This window comes from Camellia sinensis, chromosome 9 (genome assembly GCF_055761805.1).
Source record: "Camellia sinensis isolate YWXY chromosome 9, ASM5576180v1, whole genome shotgun sequence".
Classification (NCBI taxonomy): Eukaryota; Viridiplantae; Streptophyta; class Magnoliopsida; order Ericales; family Theaceae; genus Camellia; species Camellia sinensis.
Window position 1 is genome coordinate 32,994,447 of NC_138969.1, and position 24,973 is coordinate 33,019,419.

General features: G+C 41.1%; 2 protein-coding genes and 2 pseudogenes across 3 annotated transcripts; 1 reads left to right on the forward strand and 3 right to left on the reverse strand.

The window, feature by feature from the left end:
* LOC114323573 (putative LRR receptor-like serine/threonine-protein kinase At1g07650) lies at positions 1-24,973 on the reverse strand (annotated as a pseudogene). Its single transcript, XR_014339522.1, has 13 exons — positions 24,905-24,973; positions 10,601-10,666; positions 9,116-9,175; positions 8,954-8,986; positions 5,528-5,569; positions 4,545-4,921; positions 4,273-4,471; positions 3,821-3,961; positions 2,941-3,059; positions 2,621-2,806; positions 2,073-2,310; positions 1,269-1,419; positions 1-673 (listed from the first exon to the last, which is right to left on the reverse strand). The product of XR_014339522.1 is annotated as a putative LRR receptor-like serine/threonine-protein kinase At1g07650 (transcript).
* Positions 5,576-6,941, reverse strand: LOC145798980 (uncharacterized; annotated as a pseudogene).
* Positions 16,339-18,070, forward strand: LOC145799338 (uncharacterized). The gene is made up of 2 exons (XM_082888895.1): positions 16,339-16,979; positions 17,086-18,070. Exons 1-2 carry the CDS (start codon positions 16,339-16,341, stop codon positions 18,068-18,070), a joined length of 1,626 nt encoding a protein of 541 aa, XP_082745021.1.
* Positions 21,250-24,741, reverse strand: LOC145798537 (uncharacterized). Its single transcript, XM_082886501.1, has 2 exons — positions 22,131-24,741; positions 21,250-22,043 (listed from the first exon to the last, which is right to left on the reverse strand). The coding sequence occupies exons 1-2, from the start codon at positions 22,153-22,155 to the stop codon at positions 21,499-21,501; spliced, it is 570 nt and encodes a 189-aa protein (XP_082742627.1). The 5' UTR covers positions 22,156-24,741; the 3' UTR covers positions 21,250-21,498.

Genomic DNA, 24,973 nt, shown 5'->3' on the forward strand with positions numbered 1-24,973 from the left:
CAATCAAATTGAAAAAATGATTGTATTTAAGGGACAAAGTATAATTTGCCAAAAAAATAGAGGAAAAAAGATATTAAGCTATAGTAGGCCAAATGTCAGAGTAGGTAAAACATGGAGGCCACATACACATCTAAAGCACTATTTGATAAGCATCTTGAAAGCACTTTTCATACATTTGAAAGCAATAGTCAAAGCATACTATTGCTTCTAAAAATTTATTAAAAAAAAAATGCTAATGAAGGCATTGCAAAAAATATAATGAACCCACCCAGACACATCCTCATGTTGGCAGTGTTACACAGAATCAAGATTGATTTGATAAAAGATCATTGGTAGATGTAGAGGAAGATCCAATTTGTGTCGTGACCATCGAATCAATAAGGCTCTGAGCTTCATTTGAACTCTGTAGTTGCAGCTCATCGTACTTGTCTTTGAGGGATCTAAACCTGTATTCATCACCATAGATACTTGGATCCATGACTAAGTCCTGAATGTCAAGATGACCTTCAAGCATGCTTACTACTGCAGACATGGCAGGCCTAAGTGCCGGAGATGGATTAGTGCATAATAATGCTATCTTGATCATTTTTACTGCCTCTTCCTTGTCGAAATCAGGACCCAACTGTGGATCCACCAACTCCATTAAACGCCCTTTTTGTTGCAAAACAAGGGCCTGAAATAAGCACAAGAAAGATACTGATATGAAATAAGCCAGGCAAATAATGATCCTAGAACCCCAACCACCAAATCAAAATAAAAAAATAATAATAATAATAATAAATAAATAAAAACAAGAAAATAGAACATTTATGGTAGTAGACTTGGGTATAAAAACAACCACTAGTCCTGCCCACCATGGACAAACAAGATTAAAAGTGACTTGGAAAAGCAATGTTTCATGTTGGGTGAAATTTAGATAAAAGGCATTCTCTTTTGATTTTATGTCCTTGATGAGAAACCAAATTTTGACTGTCTTAGCTTTTTCACTCTAAATTTCCAGGGTTATTGGAATATCAGTTATCCTAATTCACTAACATTTCAATAAAAACTAAACATTCTAGACCAATCAAATTTAAAGCCTTGCAAACAATAAATGGCAATTGGCTCAAATCCTCGTTGACGAAACCATTTCAGGTTAGTTCAACTTCCTGCTAAGTTTCTTTTAACTCAAGTCATAGCTGGCCAATTAAGCCAAACAGATAGGTCTGAAAGCAAGAAATGCCTTTAAAGTACATTCAACCCTATACTTTCAAGAACCAAGAACTTACCCAATCAAGCAGACAGACATATTGATCACTAGGACGAAATTTCATATTGTCCTTTCCAGCAGCAATTTCCAATGCAACAACCCCAAAACTGTAAACATCTGCCTTGTTGGTTAAATAACCCCATAATGCATATTCTGGGGCCATGTACCCTCTGCACAAAAAACATAATTTTGTTTATTCTATTTTAGCAATATATACTTTTTAGCACAGCTCCAACATTAGCAGTAGTTTTAAGTGGTAAATGCTAACAATACACAACCTTATTTGGTAATTTTCAAGCATTCATGCAATTTTCAAGGTGATCAAAATATGATCAAAACTAGACATCTTAGTGATGAAAAAGATGAAAAGTTATTGAAATTACCACATAGCCATGCAATACTATCACCACAATAAAGGACAAAGTAAAACCACTATCATGTTATAAGATGTGTTGTATGACCACCACAATGTAAAGACAAGCTATGAGACTTCAGCGACAGGGAGATGATGCCCAAACTCTTGATTCTTGCAGGATGTCTGGTTGGCAAACTTCTTAAGAATGAAGTGGACTTGGGCATATAACGAGATACTATGGGTCGATTTAATCCTATTTGAGTAAGATCGAACAAGTAGACTGTACACGTGTCCCTTGAAGGCTAACACGGGTAGGTCTTCATGACGATGTGTGAGGAACACATGGCCAGTAATAAAGGAGATACCTACATATTTCTAGCCTGTTCTAAGGTGGCATCTTAGATATAATTACTTCTAAAAATGTGGGGATAGTGTCTTATGAAGGAAAGAGAAATTTTGGTAGCTTACATAGTTCCAGCAACCCTGGTGCTAATGTGGGTGTTGTCATCTTCAGTAAGCTTAGCCAGACCAAAATCAGAGATCTTAGGGTTAAGATCCCCATCAAGTAGCACATTGGTAGCCTTGATGTCCCTATGAACAATTTTCAGTCTTGATTCCTCGTGCAGGAATGCCAAACCTCTTGCTATGCCAACACAAATCCTTAGCCTGCTAGGCCAACCCAAATTCAATTGCCATTCCTTTGGACCTATAATTAACAAGAAATAGCAAATCAAGAAGGAGATGAAAAACAAGGAAAGGAAAAAACAGATCTAGATTATTAATGGTTGGTAACAGAAGTAATAATGTTTGCTTCTTTATTTTATTTTATTTTTTTTGACATTAGAAATTGCTACCGTAGCCTAGTCTAAGGGGAAGAAGCGGGGAATGTTGGGTATTGAACATAACTGCATGAGCTACAGCATCAACACTGGTAAGCTCCGTTGCCCCATAATATTTTCTTGATAATCTTATTTAACTAATGAAATATACACAACTAACTGAAAACATTAAGTTACCAAATAGAGCTCGGGCAAGGCTAATAGTAGTTGATTCCCTTCAATGCAACATCCGTACAATCTTACAAGATTTGGATGCTGTAAACCAGAGATCATACCAATCTCATTAACAAATTCACGATTTCCTTGCTTTGATTTGGAAGAAAGCTGCTTAACTGCAATTACAGTACCGTCCAATAATATACCCTGCATTGAAATAAAAACTTAATTTTTAATAACACTTTAACATGGAATTGGCATCTCCACATGACATCATACCATAAACAAAAAACACAAAGTGAATATGACATAATACAAAAATACAATTAATTACGATATACCTTATAGACAGATCCAAAACCGCCTTCCCCAATTTTGTTGCTATCGTCAAAGTTGTTAGTGGCAGCTTTAATTTGTCTGAAGGTAAATAAACCAGTTTGCAAATCTAATCCTCTTAGTTCTGCAAAAGAACAAGTTTTATTTTTTTGACTGCATCATCAAATTACTAACATTGTTTGGTTGCAGAAAAGTTGGAACAATGAAAAGAGAAGTTCAGTCTTTCAACACCTACAAACAATCCCAACTTGTTATAAGGTTCCAAATTTTCTTTTGTTGCTCTACAACTCCTCAGTGCTAAATCGTGGCATGAGAGATGGTTAGCATTCTTAACTCAAAACAATTACTTTCAACTATTAAGGGATGTCTATAAGGGACATTTAGATATAAGCAAGGGAATTTTGGTATCATAACAATATTATTTATCAAACAAGCTCAAGACATTTAAAACAGGATTAATTTGACAATGGACTTTGATAGAGACTCCCTCCAATCACCACCCCCACCACCCCCACACACACGTGGCGGGTGGTGATTGGAGGAGAAGGGAAAAAAAAAATCTAACCAATCAGATCAAGAGGGGGTCAAGGGGGTGGGGGGGAAAAGGGGGTCTGGGTCTTTTTCCTTTGACAATATTGACAGTGTTTATCTGACACTCTCCACTGCTTCAGAAGAAAGAAGAAAAAGATGTACAACTTTTATAACAAAAATTCATATTGTTGGTATTTTGGAGGCCTACTCAAGATGATTAAAATGTTGACAAACAACCACAATTTCACCATCAGTCATATATTGCTCCTATGTTCTGCAATACCTGGAATACATGCAAGTACATTGTTGGCATTTCAAAAATAAAAAATAAAACATGGAGTAGAAATAAGTGACCTTGTTCCCTTGAAGTAATGCTTCCTGAATGGCGTCTCCGCCAGAAGATAAATAGAATCATGAAAACGAGGCATAATGAAAAAGTTACAGCTCCAACTACAATGACTATCTTATTTCTCTGATCAGAATGAGGCTTGAAATCTACATAGCAAAATCAGATAAAGCATGCATAAGGTTGCATCTATAATTGACAACTTTTGTCCAAAGCCTCACCAATATTTGAAATTCCTACCGTAAGAAATTATTCGACACTTCAAAGAAAAATCAACTAGTAAGAGAAGAATCATGGCCATTATAAAGCTGAAAGTTATGTTTCCTCTAAATTGATTCAATCATTTGCAAGTATAATATAAATGTAACAGAAAGAATCTCAAACACAAGCATGAGGGGGATAGGATGATGTTTCACCATTGAGAAATAAACAAAGAAAGCCTAAATAGAACACAACTTACTGGATTCTATAGAAATAGCTGATATGAGAGGACCATAAATTCCTCGATCAGGAACAGCTCTTGTCCCTTTCCCTGCCCAGTAAAAGCGAATCTCTATGGTCTTATTCTTAACAACTGTGTTGTTAAATTTTAGAACTACAGCCTTGTCAACCCCTTGTGCAACAGTTTCAATATCAAAATCCTTCAAAACCAGTTCATCCTGCAACAAACCAATAAACCAAATATGTTTCCATTTGCATAATAAAAGGTGCAATTACAGTGATATTAACTACCTGGATATAAACATTGAATATTCGTCTACCAAGACTCTGATAGGATCGATTATCTCTGAAAACTATCTCAGCAAAATGAAGGGTCACTGTGTAGTTTCCATTTGCTAAGCAACGCCCATAGTAAGTAAGAGACAGAGGAGAAAGGCGAGCACTTGTGTACAATTGAGACTCATTCATTGTAAGAACAGAAACATTTTTGGTTATATAGTACCCTGCAGTTGCATTGACATCCCAGAAATGTCCAGTGCTACTAAATCCCCAATTTTCTACTGCTCGCAATGTTGTTGCACCTCCCTGGGATTCATCTGCTACATACACAGTGTTTCCAACTTTCGTTTGTCCTCCACCACAATTTATATGCAAAGAATACCCATCTTCTGAAAGAAATCCATCATGTGTGATCATATGAAAGGGAAAAAAAGGATAAAGCTATATTTCATATTTAAATGAGTGTGTGTATCAATTGGGGCTAGCCCAATTGGTCAGGTTCCTTGCACATCAGTAGGAGGTCATGGTTCAAGTCTTGTCAGAGACAAGGCTCCCCTTCCCCCCTAGGCTACGGCCTCCAGTGTACTAATAAAAAATGAGTGTGTGTGTGTGTTTTCCCTTGACAACATGAAGGATCAACCAAATGTAGTCGTCACCTAGGTTACATCGATTTTTCAAAATAAATTAAATACGCATGTCGGACATTCAACTCTTGGATAAGGGTGTGGAATATGTGTCTGATACTTTATTAACACTATCATTATATATAAATGAGTAAAATACCTTTTCGACATTGTACATTATATATAACACTATTTTATCTCACATAATAGAATAAAAATATAAAAATATGACCCTTTTTGCTGAGTCTCGCATATCCTTAATTTGAGGTTTGATAGGTTCGACCTCTACATATGTACTCGCACACGAAACCGTATTGAATCTATGTAATATAGGTCGCCGTGAAGTTTTGATTATGAGAAATATATACTCACGTTTTGGACAAGGAGAGACCCCCCAGGCACTTGTTAATTTCCCTGAATTAATAGCGTGAAGAAAAAAGAAAAAAAAAGTATAAAAAAGTGAAAGTGTTAAAAATCCACCTACTACACACCTACCACTACCACCTACTACACACTCACCTACTCCACCTACTCCTCACCTACTACCACCTACTCCTCACCTACTCCTCACCTACTACACACTCACCCTCTTCTATATATAGGAATCATGAATCATTGTAATTGATATCAATAAACACAACATCAATCAATCAATAATACATAAATTCTTACATGGTATCAGAGCAAGGTTGAGAAGCTAGTAATTCTGCTTCACCGGCGGGCGGCAGCCTCGCCTTGGCCGCCCGCCGGCCCTCTAGTGATCCTAACGTTGGTAGAGTATGATCTCTCCATTCCTCTGTGTTTGAATCTTAGACCACTGTTGAAGCTACTTGGACTGCTTGAGCTTCTCTCTAAGCCCTGGAACACGATCTTTCCCGATGAGTTCATACGTGGACTATCAACGGACACACCTCGGACTACTGTAGCAGGTGTTGATTCCGTTGTTGCTCTGCGCCTTGGGCTTCGTTCGATTCTCGTACCGGTGGGGATTTCGGACGACGCAGCCCTTCGCTTCACTAATCGCACCCTAGGGGTGCTGGAGTTTGGATTCTGATTCTTTGTGAGAACGATCGGGTTTTTGACTGAGATTAGGCTTCTCGGAATCAAGCGAAAGCCTCGGGAGATCATCGTGCTCGTGACCAGACGATGAGGACGAAAGAGATAAGCGAGACGAAATTGAAACGGACTCGCTATCTGAGTCCTTTAGCAAAGGAAGACTGAGCGAAGACTCCAGAATCGAGCTCGAAGATTTTGAGCTTCGATGGAGAAAGTTCTTTAGAGATTTAGAGTTACTACTGTTATGCAAAGGGAAGGACGATGACACCTTGTGGTTGTTATCTTGCTTAGCATTGTTGTTGAGGTAAAGTTTCTTCAATCCTAGAAGCTCCTTCCACCACTAACATTGTCATGCGGTATTGCCTCGGGTCGGGGTGCTGACGTCGCTACAGTGTCTGTGATGTAATGGAGAGGATGCTGTTTGGTTGCATGCACTGCCAGCGCATGTTAAGCTGCGTTGTGCGTGGTGAGTTTTTATTGGTGCAGCTTTTCTCCCAAGTCTAGCTGTAGTCTGCTAGCTGGTTGATATATGGGGAAGACAGGAACAACTTTCTCACGTGGCTTGTTTTTTGAAATTGTGGTTGCCGGTTATGCAGCAGAGAAGAGTTGGTGGTTTGGTCCCTTTCTCTCCACTAGACCCCTTTTTAATTATATCCATGATTCCCTTTCCTTTAACACCAAACCTCTCTCTTCCTTTTGATAGTTTGAAAACACATGCCAATGTTCCCATCATTTTTCTTTTTTATATATATATTTATTCCACCACTCTCACCACACCCCCACTCTCTTCTTTTATTTAAACATATCAAACCCTCTCTCCACTCATTCCTTTTATTATTTTTATTATGCACCTACTCAGACTCCATGTGCTCTTTGACCCTTTTTTATCAACCCTTCCACCCACATATATAAAACACAAAAAAAAAAAAAAACAAAACAAACAAACAAAACAAAACAAAAGAAGAAGACGGACTGCACACCAAACTCATTTTATTCATGTCGGGGCTCACCCCGATCACCATTTTACACCACCAAAAAAAAAAAAAAAAAAAAACAACACAACCACACCCACAGTGGGATTTTTCTTTTCCCTTCTCTACTCTACTGCAGGTCTCTTCTTCTTACTTTTATCTTGGGTGTCCCATGCCAATCCGGCCTCCGTGTTTTCCACGCCACCGAGCACGTTCACTCCCCCATACTCCTCCACTGCAGCATATGGCGGACCTCCAAATCGGAACATCACGGTGGCCTTCCGCTTCAGCTCCTTATTTTCCGTCTTTAGCACACTTATCTCTGCTCGCGCATCCTTATACATGCGTTGGAGCAGAGCCAGCTGGGAGTTTAACTGTTGCACCTCATTTGTCCTGCTCTGCAGCCGGTGCGACAGGTTTGTGACCGCAGTCATGGTTTCCACACATGACTTCAGAGTATACTGATTGGCCTCAATATCAGTTTGCACCGCCATTTTTTGCTCCACCGACTGCATCGGAAAGTTCAACGGAGCAAAACCAGAGGTGTTTGGTTGAGGTTCACTGGCCACCGCACCAGTTATTTCTCTTGTGGACTCGTTCAATTCTGGAAAGAGCGTAAGCAGACCACGGGAAGAGGAGGCCATGTTCTGGGTAGCTGGACGGGAAGAAGAGGCCATGTTGCTGAGTGTTTCAGAGACGGGTTGGTTACAGAGTATTACCGAGTTTCTCTCTCAGCAAAGGAAGAGTTTTTTTCAGAGGATTTTCAGAAGTTTTTTGTCTGCCTCAGCCTCAGCATCAACCTTGGTTAAATAGCCGAGGCAGCCACGCTTATCGCGCGCCACTTGACGCCAGACGACAAACGGGCGCGCCAGCCAAGGCACTCACGTGCCTCGCCATCATGTCCGGCACACCTTTTTATGACTTGGGCTCGCCTTTTGATGGCACGCCTTTTTATGGATTGGGCACGCCTTTTGATGGCACGCTTTTTGATAGATTGGGCATACCTTTTGAGGGTGCGACTTTTTAAGGGTCCGACAAGACTCTGTAAACTGTCCCGACATTAATTCCGGTTAGTTTCTACAAGGGTCCGACAAGACTCTGTAAACTGTCTCGACATTGATTCCGGTTAGTTTCTACAAGGGTCCAGCAAGACACTGTAAACTGTCACAACAACTGTCACAACATTGTCTGCTACAACGGTCCGACATGACCCCATAAACTGTCTTCTACATCGGTCTGACACCGCCATCCAGTGTCCTCTACACCGTTATGACATCACCATACAGTGTCCTCTACAACGTTATGACACCACTATACAGTGTCCTCTACAACGTTATGACACCACCATTCAGTGTCTTCACCAACGGTCTGACACGACCATACAGTGTCTCCTATCCTCTTTTATTTTTATGTATTTTCTTGTTTTGTTACTCTCTCCAAACTCAAGTTGGTTAGTTCCTATCCCCCTTGAGTTTGCGGGGGGCTGTTAAAAATCCACCTACTACACACCTACCACTACCACCTACTACACACTCACCTACTCCACCTACTCCTCACCTACTCCTCACCTACTACACACTCACCCTCTTCTATATATAGGAATCATGAATCATTGTAATTGATATCAATAAACACAACATCAATCAATCAATAATACATAAATTCTTACAGAAAGCAAAGGAGGGGAGGAGGATAATGAAGCGATCACCAATATGATACGATTGAACTGAAATGTGAACTGTAACTTTTCAAGTGTGAGTTAGAAGCTTACAAGTTTCCACCGGAGAAGCTTCTGAACAAGTTACTGATTTGATAAAAATAAAAAATAAAAATTAAGGGAAAGGAAAGGAAGAAAACAAAAGAACAAGTGAAAAAATAAAAAATAAATGCTTGCAAATTCAATGAAGCCCCACGGTAGAGAGCGAAATCTTACAGGGTTTCTTTACAAGGCACATCTTGCACAAAAAAGTTGTTGTACGAAAGATCTGTTAGGCTGCATAAAATAATTTCATTTGAATAATTCATGATAACTCCACAAAATAATAAAAAAAAATACAAAGGATTCATAGATCCCACACTCATTGTATATTGAGATATAACCCACAAGGAACAAAATTTCTATTTGTTTCCATCGAAACAGCTGAAACATTTCCATTTACAAAAAGACCGAAACAAAACATTAGTGGAATAATGGAACTCTTGTGTTTGCATCAACACGAAAGCAAAACACACTAAATCACAGTACAATATACCAAAACAGTGAGTTTTGTTGTCATAAATTTAGAATTTTTCATAATTTTTTTTATAATTCTATTAGAATAAATATAAAAGGTTATATTTTACTGTATTAATAAATATTATTGTTAGCGATATAGTAATACTAATATTACTACAATCTAAGTACATTTTTAGACCTTATTTTGTTGGGATGTTACACACTTTTAGAATTATATACACTTGTGTTTGATAAAATTAAGTTACTTTTATTTTTATTTTTTTGAATTTACACTTGTTCATTTATGTGAATGACCATGTACATATCACTATGTTTACTGGGCTTTTATATATTTAAATAGATTTCAATTTATGTGTCCAAGCATTTCTATGTATTTTCAAACTTTTTTTTGTCTCTTTTGAAACCTATGTTACCTAGAACGTGGATTGTTCTAGTACATGGAATGCGAACCCGAACGCGAACGCGAACGCGAACGGGAACGGGAACGGGAACGAGATCGGGAACGGGGTACACCACATGTTCCGAAATGAAGTATTATATATATTACATTTCAGAATTTAAGATACTTTTAGAGTAATTTTCTTTTAACTATTAGGTATTCAATAAATTTTTTTTCTTCATGTAGCAAATCATTTCTACGAAAATTATGACCTATTTTTTATTTTTTGTCATGTCAAAACTTAACTTACCTTAGATTTTAGTTCATACATTTGATTTTTTTTCTCTTAAGGTAACATTTCATGAAATATATTGGAAAAAAAAAATTGGAATCACTTCGAATCACTAAATTTACCGTTTTTGGAACTTATGTACCAATAAGTAATTTGCTAGTGTATTATCATTTTTTGGTAACATAGTTTGAAACGTTGTTGAAAGGTTCCAACAACATTTCTGAAACATTCCAGCTCTATAGATTTTTTGAATATTTCCCAACCGCAGCTGATATATGGTACCAAAGAGCCTCAAGGGAATCAAGTCAATAGTTTCACCAACAGTGAATGACATGAATAAAATCTGCAACGACCTCCAAAGATGTCATGAGATGATGTACTTTTAAAAGAGGAATTCATGTGTATGTCTACTCAGGCATATGCATGTATTTAACTATTATCTAATTATTAAGAAGAAAATTATTAGCAGCTTAATAAAATATTAAGATAGAATTGAAGGTGAATAACATACTATCTATTATCTCTGTTCTTGATCCAGTCTGGAATACTCCCATTAAGCAAATTCCTTGTCAGATACCTAACCAATAAGCAATGTCATCTCACCATAGTTATGCAGTTACTTAGATTGCTACTTTTTGACAAATTTAATGCATAATTAAAATGTAAAAGACACATGAGAAAAAGAAGAATATGTAACTCCACTCAGCATCTGGTTTTCTCAAGAGTGGAAGTATAGAGTTAAGGAGTGATGTGTCATATACATATAAGTGGAACAATGGAAGGATGGGGTGAAGACCTCCATGCTCTTGGAACGTGAAGCCGTGAACTTGAGAGGTACTCACCATTTAATATTGCTTCAATCTGCAAAATTCACTACAACAATTTACACTTTTGGCGACCAAATTTGACAACTAAAAGGAATTTAGTAGCCAAAAGTTGTACAATAGGTGACTAAACATTACATTGGTCGGCATTTGTTGCAGGGTTTAGCTACTCAATTTTTGTAGTAGTTGTATATTAATTATTGGTGACTAAACAAAAATTTAGTTGTTAAATATGCCGTACAATAGGTGACTAAACATTACATTGGTCGGCATTTGTTGCAGGGTTTAGCTACTAAATTTTTGTAGTAGTTGTATATTAATTATTGGTGACTAAACAAAAATTTAGTTGTTAAATATGCCACAATAGGCAACTAAAAAAATATTGGTCGCTGTTAGTTTAGATTTTAGGTTACTAAAGTTTGTTTTAATTGTGGTATACTAATTTTTGCCGACTAAAACAAATTTAGTAGCCAAATAACTAGCATAATTTTACTTTAAATCTTTTGCGACTACCTAATTTGGTCGGTAAATATGCATTTTCGGTGACCCAAAAAAATTTCGTCATGGTGTACTAATTTTTGCCGACTAAATAAATTTAGTAGCCAAATAACTAGCATAATTTTACTTTAAATCTTTGGAGACTACCAAATTTAGTAGGCAAATATGCATCTTCAATGACTAAAAAATATTTATTCATTATATATTTATTTTTGTTGACTAAAGAAATTTAGTTGCCAAAAAACTAACATAAATATTGCTTTTAATATTTGGCAGCCAAAAAATTAGTCACTAAATATATATTTTCAACGACTAAAAATATTTAATTGGCAAAGGTGTCAAATTTTTTGGTGTATTTTCAAATTTTCCGCCCAATTCACTAATTATGTTTTATTTTGTTATTATTTTTTATTTCTCTATATCAGTGTCTACATTCACCCAAACAAAAGCCTTCAGTCACTTGCTCTCCCTCTTCTCACAGACTCACCATCCCTGCTAATAGTCACTGTCGAACTTCCACCGCCGCTGACCATTGTGGCTCTTGCCACCGTCGCTCACCATCGGAGCTCCCCCCTTATCCACATTCAGGTTTTTCTTTCTCTCTTTCTCTCTTTCCCTTCCCTTTCCGTCGCGGATCTAGGGTTTTATTTTATTTTTGATGTTGTAGGATTTTTATAAAATCATTTTAGGGTTTTACTCTTTTTCTACATTTGAAGCATATATGAGCTCCAAGTTGTGTTTAAGTCCACACTTTTGTTGCTCTATTTAAGCAACAAAAGAGAAGGGAAAAAGTGGTTAATTCGATCATTGTGTACGTTTGATGAGAGAGAAGAGCAATGGGAACTATAACTCACGAAGCATTCGATCAGTTCAAAGCATTGATGGACCAAGGTCTTCAGTTGAACATTGAGAGCTGGGTTAATGAGTTCACAAGAGAGTAGTGAAGAATCTCTGCACACCCTTGAGGAGTAAGAGAGATAATTCATAGCAGTACCCACTTAAAAACTCTTAAGTCTTTAACTACGGAAATCAACATTTGAGAGGTGCTTTGCAATATTCATTCCAAGCCACCTCAGTATCATTTGTAACAGAGTACAGGTGTCTTAGTGAGCTTCATAGACAACTAGAGTTAAAACAGAAAACATGTTTCATATAGATTTCCTTTGTGAAGTGTACCACTGATTTTTCATTGCTCCGATGAGCAGTTGTGATGGAGCTCATTCTAGGAAGATTCAATAAAAGACAAGCCCTTATTTAAGAGAAGGTTGATGAAGGGGCTAAATATGAAATGGGTCGAATCCAAACCTTGGGCCGGCCCAATCTACCGAAGCCCTAATCCAAGTGGTCAAGTGAACATGCAGATAAGCCAATCAAGCCCAATTCCATTATCAACAATCCGCCCAAGTCCTCAAGCACTTGGGCCCAACCCGCAGTGGAAATGTCAATCCAGCCACAATGCTGGGCTGAGCCGAGCTGCAGGACCTGATCCTTGGACCGAACCGAAGTGGGCCAAGCCCATACAAAGATATTCTACTGAGCCAGCCCACCTCTACAAGCAATCTCGCAGAGGGCCGAGTCGAGGCACAACGGTACCGAGCCGAGGGAACCTCTCAGAGAAACGTGGAAGCTGTGAGTGCATACATGTGCAAACTGCCACCTCAGCTGGTTCCCTTCACCTAGAATTACAGAAATGGTTAATCAAAGGAATGTGGTTTGTTATCAGCATGACTACAATGAGTATATACACCCCTTGTCAACTACCAGATGGTCCCCTACCTTGAGCAATGCTAAAGGGAACCTGGCAGCACCAAAGCTCCATGAAAACATCTTGGGCAACAACTAAAGAGTTCTATATAAACTACACTCACTTCACATTGAAGGTAACTAAGTTGAGCTAACCATACTCACTTAAACACAACTCTCTACACTTAAAGAGCACCTTCCATCTTCTCCGATCACTTACTCCCACACCGGAGGGGTTATCTGGCTAACTCCGGCCGGGCAGCTCTAACGGTGCTCATTGTTGCAGGGTCTCAGTTCCTAGATAGTCCAATCAGGTGCGGAGCTTCGATCCATAATCATCTAGTGCAGTATTCGGTACGCACAATTGGTGCGGTGAGCGTGGAAGCTTCATCTCCGAATTTTGCACTTGATCCTGGCGATGGGAATTGAAGATATTCCACCCTCGGCATTGACTCCACAAACGGAGAAGACAAAGGATAAAGGCTTGGCACTCCCAACAGTTCTAGAGGAACAGACCGGAAACAACAACTGGACTCCCGAATCAGTTGAGCATCGACAGCCCTTTGCTAGAGGTTCTTCCCACCATTTTCTATTAGAGAAGGATTATAGAGATCAAATCATCGATTACATGGGAATGGAGATATAGGAACTGAAAGCACAACTTAAAAGGGTGATGGGCAACCCGATGGAGAAGAGGACCAACGCAGAGCCCTCTCGTCTGCACCAGAGGAGCCCATCCCATGAACCACCAGTGAAGAAGGCCCCTAGAAATGAATCTGGGCAGCAAAGTCAGCCAATCCCAGTGTAAAGTGAAGCAGCGAACAGCCATAACCGTGGTTCACGCCGGAGAAGGGCCAAGAGGCAAAAATCAGCCAGCCAGCAGACAGAGTATCCTCCTCAGGATCTCCGTACTTGGTTGATCGGCAACAGAAAAAATGAGCAACAGCGAGATCATCAGGCTCAACGCCTTGATCGTACTATCCATTATAGAGAGCACCGAGCATTGGATCGACTTGTCTCCTCTCCTTTCTCCCCAGAAATCGAAGCTATGAGACCCCCCAAGAAATTCACTCCACCAAAGTTCACGTCATACGATGGGAAATCAGACCCACTAACACATATCAGCCATTATCGGCAGATGATGTCCTTATGGAGCCGAGACGAGGCACTGATGTGCAAAGTCTTTCCATCCAGCTTGAGAGAATCCGAACTTCAATGGTTCGATCGTCTCCCCGCCGAATCGATTTACGATTGGAAGCAGCTCTCTGAAGAGTTCTTGGCCAAATTCGCCTCCAACACTAAGATCCCAAAAGAGCCAAACACCTTGTTCAGTCTCCGAAAGGAACAGGAGGAAACGCTGTGTAATTATGCTAGAAGGTATTGGGAAGAATATAACGATCTGGAGGAAAACGTTTGCTGTGAACAGATGGCTGTAATATCTTTTAAACACGGTCTGGGTTCAGAAAGCAAGCTGAGACAATCACTTACCAAGCGCCCAGCCACAGCACTGAAGGATTTGCGTGCCAGGATTGAACAGTACGCTCGCCTTGAAGACAATCAAATCCCCATCGAGGTAGCATCAACTGAACAAACAGCTCGGAACAAAAGAAGAGCAGACTGAGGGGAACATCGAGGACTAGCAGTGAATGAAGTAAACAAGTCTAAATCCCATGAAGCAATTGTAACTGTATTCAAGGAACCAATCTATCGTATTATGGAAAAAATCAAGAGAGAGCCATTCTTTACTTCGCCACCAAAAATGCTAGGAGATCCAGCTCGACGCAACCAAAAGCTCAGATGCACCTATCACCAAGACCGGAGGCGTATGACCCAGAATTGCAGAGCATTGAAGTAACACTTGAAAGATTTGGTAGCTGCTAGGCACCTCCAAGACTACATTGATCAGGAACAAGGGAACGCCCTACCAGAACCAAACATGCATCCACCCTGGTTGATAATAAATGTAATTCATGGTGCAACCAATCACGAGCACGAAGAGGCACTTCAAGAAGAAATTGCAAAAGCTATACAGATTCAGCAAGTCATGTCGGTAGGGCCGGCGCCGAAAAAGGTACTGACAGTACCTAAGCCTCCCTTATGCACTGTTTCATTTACTAGGAAGGATTTAGAAGTTATTCAACACCCACATACTGATGCATTGATTATAACTGTGGGAATTGAGAAACGATTTGATATGAAGCGATTCTTGGTAGATCAAGGTAGTACAGCAAATATATTGTATTACGACTTATTCAGGAAGCTCGGTCTCTTTAAGTAGCACCTCACCCTAGCGGCAGCTCCGTTGGTCGTTTTAATTTACAGCCTGAATGGCCACTTGGCAAGACAGTGTTGCCAGTTATGGCTGGGACAAAGACCCTTCAGATAGAATTCTTGGTTATTAACACAACATTTCCTTACAATGCCATACTCGGTCGTCCTTGGATTCATCAAATGGAAGCAGTCCCCTCAACTTACCACCAGCTCATCCGCTTCTCGACGGAACACGGAGTAGAGCAGATCTCAGGGGACCAAGTTGCATCAAAACATTGTTTCATGATAGCCATGAAGGCTAAACAGCTCTGCAATCAGGTTCAAACAATTGAAATAGCCGAACAACCGGTCTTGGAGGATGTCGGAGGAACCCCATCAGAGAAGATAGTAGAGGATTGGTACCTTGCTAGGCGCTGATGAGAAACTTCAGTTGCTAGATTTGCTGAGGGAAAATATGGAAGTATTCACATGGTCAGCATATGATACTCCAGGGTTGAATCCAGATTTTGCTTGCAATGAACTCAACGTCAACCCTTTCGTTCAGCCCATCGTGCAAAAAAGCCGAAGATCCTCAGTTAAGCACACCAAAGCAGTAATTGCGGAGGTAGACAAGTTCCTAGCCGCGGGGGCAATCTGAGAAATTCAGTACCCACAATGGCTGTCCAACACAGTTGTAATAAAAAAGAAGAACGGAAAATGGAGAGTCTGCGGGGACTTTACCTGCCTTAACAGAGCTTGTCCCAAGAATAGCTTTCTTTTGCCCCGCATAGACCAATTGGTAGACTTGATAGCAGGGCATGAGCGTATAAGCTTTCTGGACGCTTATAGCAGCTATCATCAGATACCACTGTTCGGCCCAGATCAAGAGAAGACAACATTTATTACTCCAAGAGGCACTTACTACTATAAAGTAATGCCATTCAGCCTCAAGAATGCTGGAGCAACCTACCAACGAATGGTCACTCGAATGTTTAAAGAGCAGCTCGGCAGGACTATGGAAGCTTACATAGATGACATGATAGTGAAAAGCAAGTTTGCTACAAACCACCTCATAGACCTGAGAAAAGTTTTCAATATCCTGAAAAACCATCAACTTCACCTCAATGCCTCGAAATGTGCTTTTGGGGTAGGAACAAGGAAGTTCTTAGGGTACATGATGACTCAGAGAGGAATCGAGGCAAATCCGAATCAAATCAAAGCAATACAAGAGCTCGAAATTCCAACAAAGGCTAAGGAACTACAGAAGCTGGCCGGAATGGAAGTTGCCCTGAATCGGTTCATTAGCAAGTCTTCAGATCAAATGAAGCCTTTCTTTCAGCTGCTAAGGAAAAAGGCTACATTTGAATGGGGTACTGAATGTACTGAAGCACTGCAAGGCCTCAAGAAGTATCTCAGTACGCCACCTCTCCTATCTAACCCAAAACAAGGGAAAGAACTGTACCTGTATCTGGCAGTTTCAGATCATGCCATAAGCGCAGTACTGATTCGCGAAGTTGAAAAGGAACAAAGGCAAGTGTGCTACGTTAGTAAGACCCTCGTAGATGCAGAGACACGGTACCTACCCTTGTAGAAGTTGGCTTACGCACTACTTAGCTACAACATACTTTCAGGGTCACACCATCAATTTCCTCACTGAATTCCCCCTTAGATCTGTCTTCAGCCGAACCGATTTCTCAGACCGAACAGCAAAATGGGCGGTTGAGCTTAGTGAGTTTGACATTCGGTATCAGCCCAAGATAGTAATCAAGGCCCGGGTCTTGGCGGATTTTGTCGCCGAATTCGCTCCCACCCAAAGCACTGAACATCAAAACTCCAGCTTGGTACAGGTGCTACACACCACCAAACTAGGAAAGCAATGTGCTTCAAAAGCACGAAAACTCTTCATTGGTAACATCCGGCAGCTCTACGTTGACGAATCATCTAATAACCAAGGCTCGGGGGCAGGGGTAGTACTTATATCCCCAGAAGGATTTATCTGGAAGCATGCTCTCATGCTTGGTTGGAAGGCCTCTAACAATGAAGCAGAATATGAAGGACTGTTAGCTGGTTTGCACAATGCCGAACACTTCAGTGCAGAACAACTCCTGGTTTTTAGCGATTTTGAGTTGGTTGTCAACCAACTCACTGGGGTCTATGAAACACGAGACGAAAGAATGGCCATGTATGCAGACAGGGCAAGGGATTTACTTAAAAAATTTCAATCCATACGAGTGGAACGAATCAATCGGGACAGAAATAGTCACGCTGATGCTCTAGCCTGCCTCGGCTCATCAGTAGATGCCAAAGATGCTAGAAAAGTTTGGGTTGAGTTTGTGCCAGAACCAAGCATTACATCTCCAATCCTCTGCAATAACCTAAAACCAAGCTGGATGGATCCAATACTTGTTTTTCTGAAATCTGGCACTCTCCCCGAAGACAAGAAGGAAGCCAACAAAGTTCAACACAGATCAGCTCGGTTTTGGATCTCACCATCTGGGAAGCTATACCGACGCTCTCATCTCGGTCCTTATCTATTATGTGTGCATCCAAATCTAGTTGAAGATGTTTTTTACGAAATTCATGACGGGATTTGTGGATGCCACGTTGGCAGAAGGTCATTGGCGCACCGAGCCCTCACTCATGGGTACTGGTGGCCGCGGATGTAGCAAGATGCACGGCAGTACGTTCAGAAGTGTGACAAGTGTCAGAGGTTTACTCCACTGATTCATCAGCCAGCCAAAACTCTTACTCCACTTACTAGCCCTTGGCCTTTTGCCCAGTGGGGTCTGGATATCACTAGACCTTTGGTGCGGGGCACTGGGAATAGACGATTCTTCATCGCTGCAACCGACTATTTTACCAAGTAGGTTAAAGTTGAAGCACTAGCAAGCATCAAAGAAGCAGACACAAAGCGATTTGTCATAAGGAATGTCGTGGTCCATTTCGGCATTCCGCGGGTACTAATTGCAGATAATGGAACACAATTTGACGGAAAAATCTTCAGGAAATTTTGTGCCGGCCTCAGGATCGAGTATCGGAACTCATCCCCGGGCTACCCATAAAGTAATAGGCAGGCAGAAGCATCAAACAAAACCATCATCAACGAAGTAAAGAAGCGGCTCGAAAGTGCAAAAGGGAAGTGGGTTGAAGAATTACCCCACGTGTTATGGGCCTACCGAACCACGGCACAACACTCGACGAGGGAAACACCCTACTCCCTAACTTATGGAATGGAGGCTATTATTCCATTTGAGGTTGGTCTCCCAACCCTCCGATCAGAACTGTTTGAAGATGCAAGTAATGAGGAGGCTATTGCACAAGCACTTGATATGGCAGAAGGCCGAAGAGAAGCATCACTAATCAAACTTATAGCCTATCAGCAGCAACTCATCAAGAGTTTCAACCAAAAAGTTTTCCTAAGGCAATTCACACCTGGGAAATTGGTTTTGAGAAAAGTTATGGATCATAAAAGGGTGCCTGGTGAAGAAAAATTAGGACCTAACTGGGAAGGTCTATACAAGGTTAAAGTCACTGTTGGAAATGGAGCATACTACTTAGTGCTGTTTTGGCAACAACAACAAAAGCTGCGTTTTGGCAACAGCTCAAAAACGCCAAACCATCCCACTACATTTTCAATCCCATTTGGGAAGACCCAAAAAAGTAACACCCAAATTTACCAAACTACCCTCTGAAACATTTTAATTAATTAATTCAAAAATCAAAAAGTAAAGATATTTTGGTCATTTTGGAGTGATGTGACACTTTTAAAAAATATTAAACCAAAAATCAAAAAAGTCATCTTTTTACCAACTTCCCAAATCACTTCCAAAAAAGCCAAAAAGCTTGGTAAAAAGCCAAAAACCAGCTTTTTACCAACTTTCCAAAACACCCCTTAGAGGATATCAGGGGCAAGGCCATACCTCAGCCCTAGAATGTAACAAACCTTAAAAGGTACTATCAATAAACTGCACCCCACAATTATCTATCTAGTGTAAAAGCATTTATCTTTTGCTTAATGAAAATACCCCCCCTTTCTTCGAACTTTTGTTTCCAAGCACCTATATAGCTTTGCAGTCAAAACAGATTATTGCTTTACTTGGACTTTATAACCCAAGCCCTAAGGGCATATTTCAAAATAAACAAATTTAGCTTTGGTGTTTACCAAACAGAATTAGTTTTGGTGTTTACCGAACAGACTTAGCTTTGGTGTTTACCAAACGGAATTAGCTTTGGTGTTTACTAAACGGATTTAGCTTTGGTTTTAACAAAACGGAAAAAGTTTCGAAATGACCGAACGGAATTTAGTTTTGGTCTGCACTCAAACATGCAAGTGGAATTGCTTAGTGGAGTTATGTTTGGCCACCAAAATGGATCTTAGCCAAGTGGAACTGCTTGGTGGAAACCGTCCTAACAAATTTTTTGATGCCCAATTCTTTTTCTTGGCAATCACAGAATTTCTTAAGTATCATCACATCAACACCTCAGTACTACTGCATCCAAACAAAGTTGGAATAGACTTGGATAAATCCTTCAAAGATCAAACTTTCAACAGTAGTCTTACTCAACTCCAGGCAGGGGCAAACAATTGTTTTCTTGGTACCAACCTGAACCTAAGTATGACATCTTTCCTTTGCATCTTTTTGTCCCATTCAATGGCACTTATGCTATCAAAATCAACATCAACTTAAGCAGCTCTCCTAGAAAGCAAGTTCTTCAGTACCAATCTTACTTAGCTCCAAGTGGGGGCAAACAATTGTTTTTCTTGAAGTCAACCTAGACCTAAGTAAGTTACTCTCATTCAATTACAAAGATCAATGCAACCATGCAGACCGAGCATCTATTCGGCCCTGTGGACCCAACAGTGCTCGGCCGAGGACAAACAATATAAACAAAGCAAGTATGAAAGCAAAACATATCAGATTGCTATATCAGAAGGAAAATTCTATCAAAGGCACAGCTGGCATCACAAAACAGCAGCAAGAAGAATGAAAAATTGTCTTGACCAACTTAAGGGGGGCAACTCGCTAGGAAGACCGAGCTCCAGTACAGCAAAAAAGTAAAAAAGGAGAAAAAGAAAAATGAAAAAGGAAAAACTTCAAATCATTCCAAAGTTCACTTCAACTTTCATCAATAGGAGGAATTCCAGGAGTAGCATCCATAATCTTGTCCGGACCATCTTGGGGAGGAAAAGTAGAGGCATCCCCAACTTCCTGGAAAGCAGAAGCCTCCTTAACCACATCTCAAACAACTTCAATTTCCAAGGTTTCACCCTCTTCAACGTTCACTGTTTCATTGGCAGCATCGCTCTCCAGAGTCTTGGTTGCAGAATCAGTTCCTGGGGAAATCTTAGCTGGAGGAGTAGCAGGGGTAGCAGTAGCCTTCAGACTCAAGGACTTTGAGGGAACAGGAATATCTTGAAACAAAGGAGACCCTTCAGGAATTTGAGCAGTGGTCAGAGCACTTGTCCAGCCCTACAGAAAAAGCTTGTCTCGCAATACCAGCACCTCTTCTTTATAAGCGACTCCAGCTCCGTCCCAACGTTGCTACCAGTGCTTAGCCTCCAAAGCCGAACGTTCAACGGCCATCACCGCAATAACTGCCTCCAGCTCGGCCACTTTCCTTTCAAGTTGTGCCTGGAACCCAATAGCAGCTTCCTTGGACTTCTCAGCCGAAGTGATAACCTTGCTCAGACGAAATACCTCCCTCTCAGCAGTCCTGCGTCCCTCCTTCTCGGCTTCCAAACTTGTTGTCAACCTCTCAGCAGTCATGGCGGCCTCCAATATGGCCTTCTCTAGTTCCCCAGCTAGGGTGATAGACAAATGCATCCTCTGGATACACTGCGGCAAACAAACAAGAATTAAAGAAAAGGAAACGATACAAACCAGTAGAGAACACAAAAAAGAAATGGCGTAGCACTCGCAGCGGTATTCATTTGAAGGGTTCCCTTCAAGATTGGAATGTCCCGAGGTCCGTTATGATCTGTCATATCAACAGGCATTAATAGGGTATTGGTCAAATCAAAAGCAAAGTCTCCAGAAGCAACAACTAAGTCAGAAATAGAAATAGGCCTGCCCTGGTGAAGCATAGGCGGCTCTCATTTCTCAAAAGTCTCTTCCTCAATAGGATCTTCAAAGGTCTCTCCAACTATAGCCTTGCCGGTCTCCCACCTCCTCCTCTTCTTTGCCCTTTTAGCAATGGAAGCAGCAGGTTCGGTAGCAGCGGCAGAAGCGCCAGAGGCCCCTATCTCCAGTTTTACATCCATAAGGCTTTTTGGCTTAGCCTTGGCTAGAGGAGCCTGCAGAGCAGAGGAAGAGCCAAAAGCTTCCGCCTCTAAGTCTACCAACACCTTTCTCTTCGACATCGACCCTCCCTCTGTGAATCTGGGGGCAGGAGAAGGGGTCCTCTCAACAGATAAACTCCGACCACGACGACGGTTTGTAACTAAGGGGGCAGGAGGTGTGTTAGTTTCAATATCGGAATCGAGAAGGGATGCAGCAAGCCTTACTTTTTTCAGGATTGTGGAACGATAAGTCGCTTGATATTCCAACAGTTCGGGGGCAGACCTATTCTTGTGTCTCAAAACAGTTTTGATCGCCTCAACGTTCTCTTGGTTCGACCTACGTTGGAAACGAGAAGCCTCTGCAAAGATGAAGAACAAAATTAGCACAATATTCAAGTAAAACAGAAGTACAAAGACACTAGGACACTAGGACACAAGACTCAGACCTGGGTAGCCATCTTTTTGAGGCATCCGTTCAAATTGGAACTCAGTCCCAGCAGGGAACTCCCAGTTTCCCCCGACTTGCAGGAAATCATCATTATGTTGACAAGATGGCAATCGGCAGAGCGAACTCGAAGGTAGTAGGTACTGTGGTCTTTATTGTGAGAAAGGGTGTAACAACCCAGAATGTCCCATATGTCCAGATTCAAGCCTAATCGTCTATTCAAAGCACACACACCATAGACAACTCGGATCAAATTTATAAACACAAGCATAGGGGTAAATTGGACTTGATGCAGAAAGCGACGAACTAACGGCTCCAGAGGAAACCGAACGCCTCTTTCAACAATAGCAGCAACGGGGAAGGCAACAGTGTGTTTTGTACCCATGCGCTTGGCATCAACCTTCGCCAACGAAAGGGTAACGTCGTTACGGATACCATAATCTTGGCGGAACAAGGCCATGGCCTTAGGGGTATCCACCAATGCATGGAATTTACCTATTATCTAGACCTAACAAAGCAAGAATAAAACACAACTAAACAAGTAACAGAGCTAGTCGCCAGAAACAATGGCGTAAGGGCCAAGAAGGGCGACCAAGACAGAAAAAAGAAAGAAAAGGGAAGCTTCAGAAGAACTTACAGAGGTTCGACGAGGAGATAGCTACAAGCAAAGGTTATTGAGACTAGAACAAGAACGGCAGCAACAATGGCAATAAGTGCCTAGGCAGAGCTCCGTCGTCACCAAGGCAGAAGAGCGACTGAGTTCTGGTTTTCATTTTGAAGTTTTGGTGGTAGACGGAGGGGTTTGATAGACAAAGGGGTTTGAATTGACACCCCTAGGGCATTCATTACACACAACCGGCGCGAAGAAACAGAATCACGCCTTTCTATACAGGGTCGGCGGATTATCTCTACGCGCCAATACAGTGCCGCCACGCATCACCTTGAAAGGACTCGTGCAGGGCGCGTGTGTCAGGATTGAACTGTCACCAAGGCCGAACTGGAGCAGATCCGAAGCGACGCAATGCTTGGAGTACAGAGCAGTAGCTCCCCCCAAGGGGAACCTCAGCGCAAGCTAGGGGGCAAATGAAGGGGCTGCATATGAAATGGGCTGGATCCAAGCCTTGGGCTGGCCCAATCTACCGAAACCCAAATCCAAGTGGTCAAGTGAACATGCGGATAAGCCAATCAAGCCCAATTCCATTATCAACAATCTGCCCAAGTCCTCAAGCACTTGGGCCCAACCCGCAATGGAAATGTCAGTCTAGCCACGAAGCTGGGCTGAGCCGAGCTGCAGGACCTGATCCTTGGACCGAACCGAAGTGGGCCAAGCTCATATAAAGATATTCTACTAGGCCAACCCACCTCTACAAGCAATCTCCTAGAGGGCCGAACCGAGGCACAACGGTACCGAACCGAGGGAACCTCTCAGAGAAACGTGAAAGCTGTGAGTGCATGCATGTGCAAGTTGACACCTTAGCTGGTCCCCTTCAGCTAGAATTACGGAAATGGTTAATCAAGGGAATGTGGTTTGTTATCAGCAAGACTACAATGAGTATGTATATACACCCCTTGTCAACTACCAGATGGTCCCCTACCTTGAACAATGCCAAAGGAAACCTGGCAGCACCAAAGCTCCATGAAACCATCTTTGGCAACAAGCAAGGAGTTTTATATAAACTACACTCACTTCACATTGAAGGTTACTAAGTTGAACTGAACTATACTCACTTAAACACAACTCTCTACACTTAGAGAGCACCTTCCATCTTCTCCGATCACTTACTTCCACACCTGAGGGGTTATCTGGCCAACTCCAGCCGGGCAGCTCTAACGGTGCTCATTGTTGCAGGGTCTCAGTTCCTAGATAGTCCAATCAAGTGCGGAGCTCCGATCCACAATTATCTAGTGCGATATTCAGTACGCACAATTGACTTGAAGACAAAGTTGCTTGTGGGGTGGGCATCGGGATTCCTTGTGGTTGAGTACAAGCAAATTTCTGTGGTATATAAGAGGTCAAGGTGAAAATGCTACCGAGGTACTGGTTGTTAAACTTTCATTGTATCAATCTTGTTGGATATTGGATTATCTTGATTGGGAAAGGTGAAGGCCCCAATGCTAGTTTGTGAAGAATGAAGTTTAGTGGAGAAGTTGGCTTCGTGGTTTTGCAGAATTTGATTTAAAGTGAAGATTTTTGTGAATTGTCTCAAATTCCAATTTGGCTGTATTTCCTTTTATGAATCATTCTTGTGTGTCGAGAACTCAATGTTCCTTGTGCAACTAGGAGTTTGGTTTAAGACTACAAAAGGGTCTAGTGTTAGGAAATTCAGTGCACGTGGGGTTAATTTTCTACATGTTCTTTGGTTTTTGTAGGTACCATCTCAAATCTGGAGAGTTTTGGCATGTGGGACTCTTACTCTCGTTGTCTTTCAAATTGGGTATAGTTTTTGAGGAAAACAATGTACACTATATAGTGGATGTTCTTAATCGTCTTCACCCATGGACATAGCCTTATTGTTGGATGCACTACAAGTGTTTGTGTTCATGTTTATTCTTGAAATTCTATTTTCTTGTGTCTTCCATTTATTACTACAAGCAGGTATCAATGCTTCAACTGGCACAATACCTACAAGTGAATTCCAATCACATTCTTATCAGCACAATTATAGAAGAGGGATTCTTTGTCAACATTGAAAGAAAAATCATACAAATGAATGAGGAAGGACTTCCATGCTTAAGAAATTAGGACATCTTGTCATCCTAAATGTAATTGCTTACATGTACTGTAATCGTGTGGCTCCATCAAAGTTAGAGATATTTCCTTCCAACCTGTTGAAGCTTAGGTCC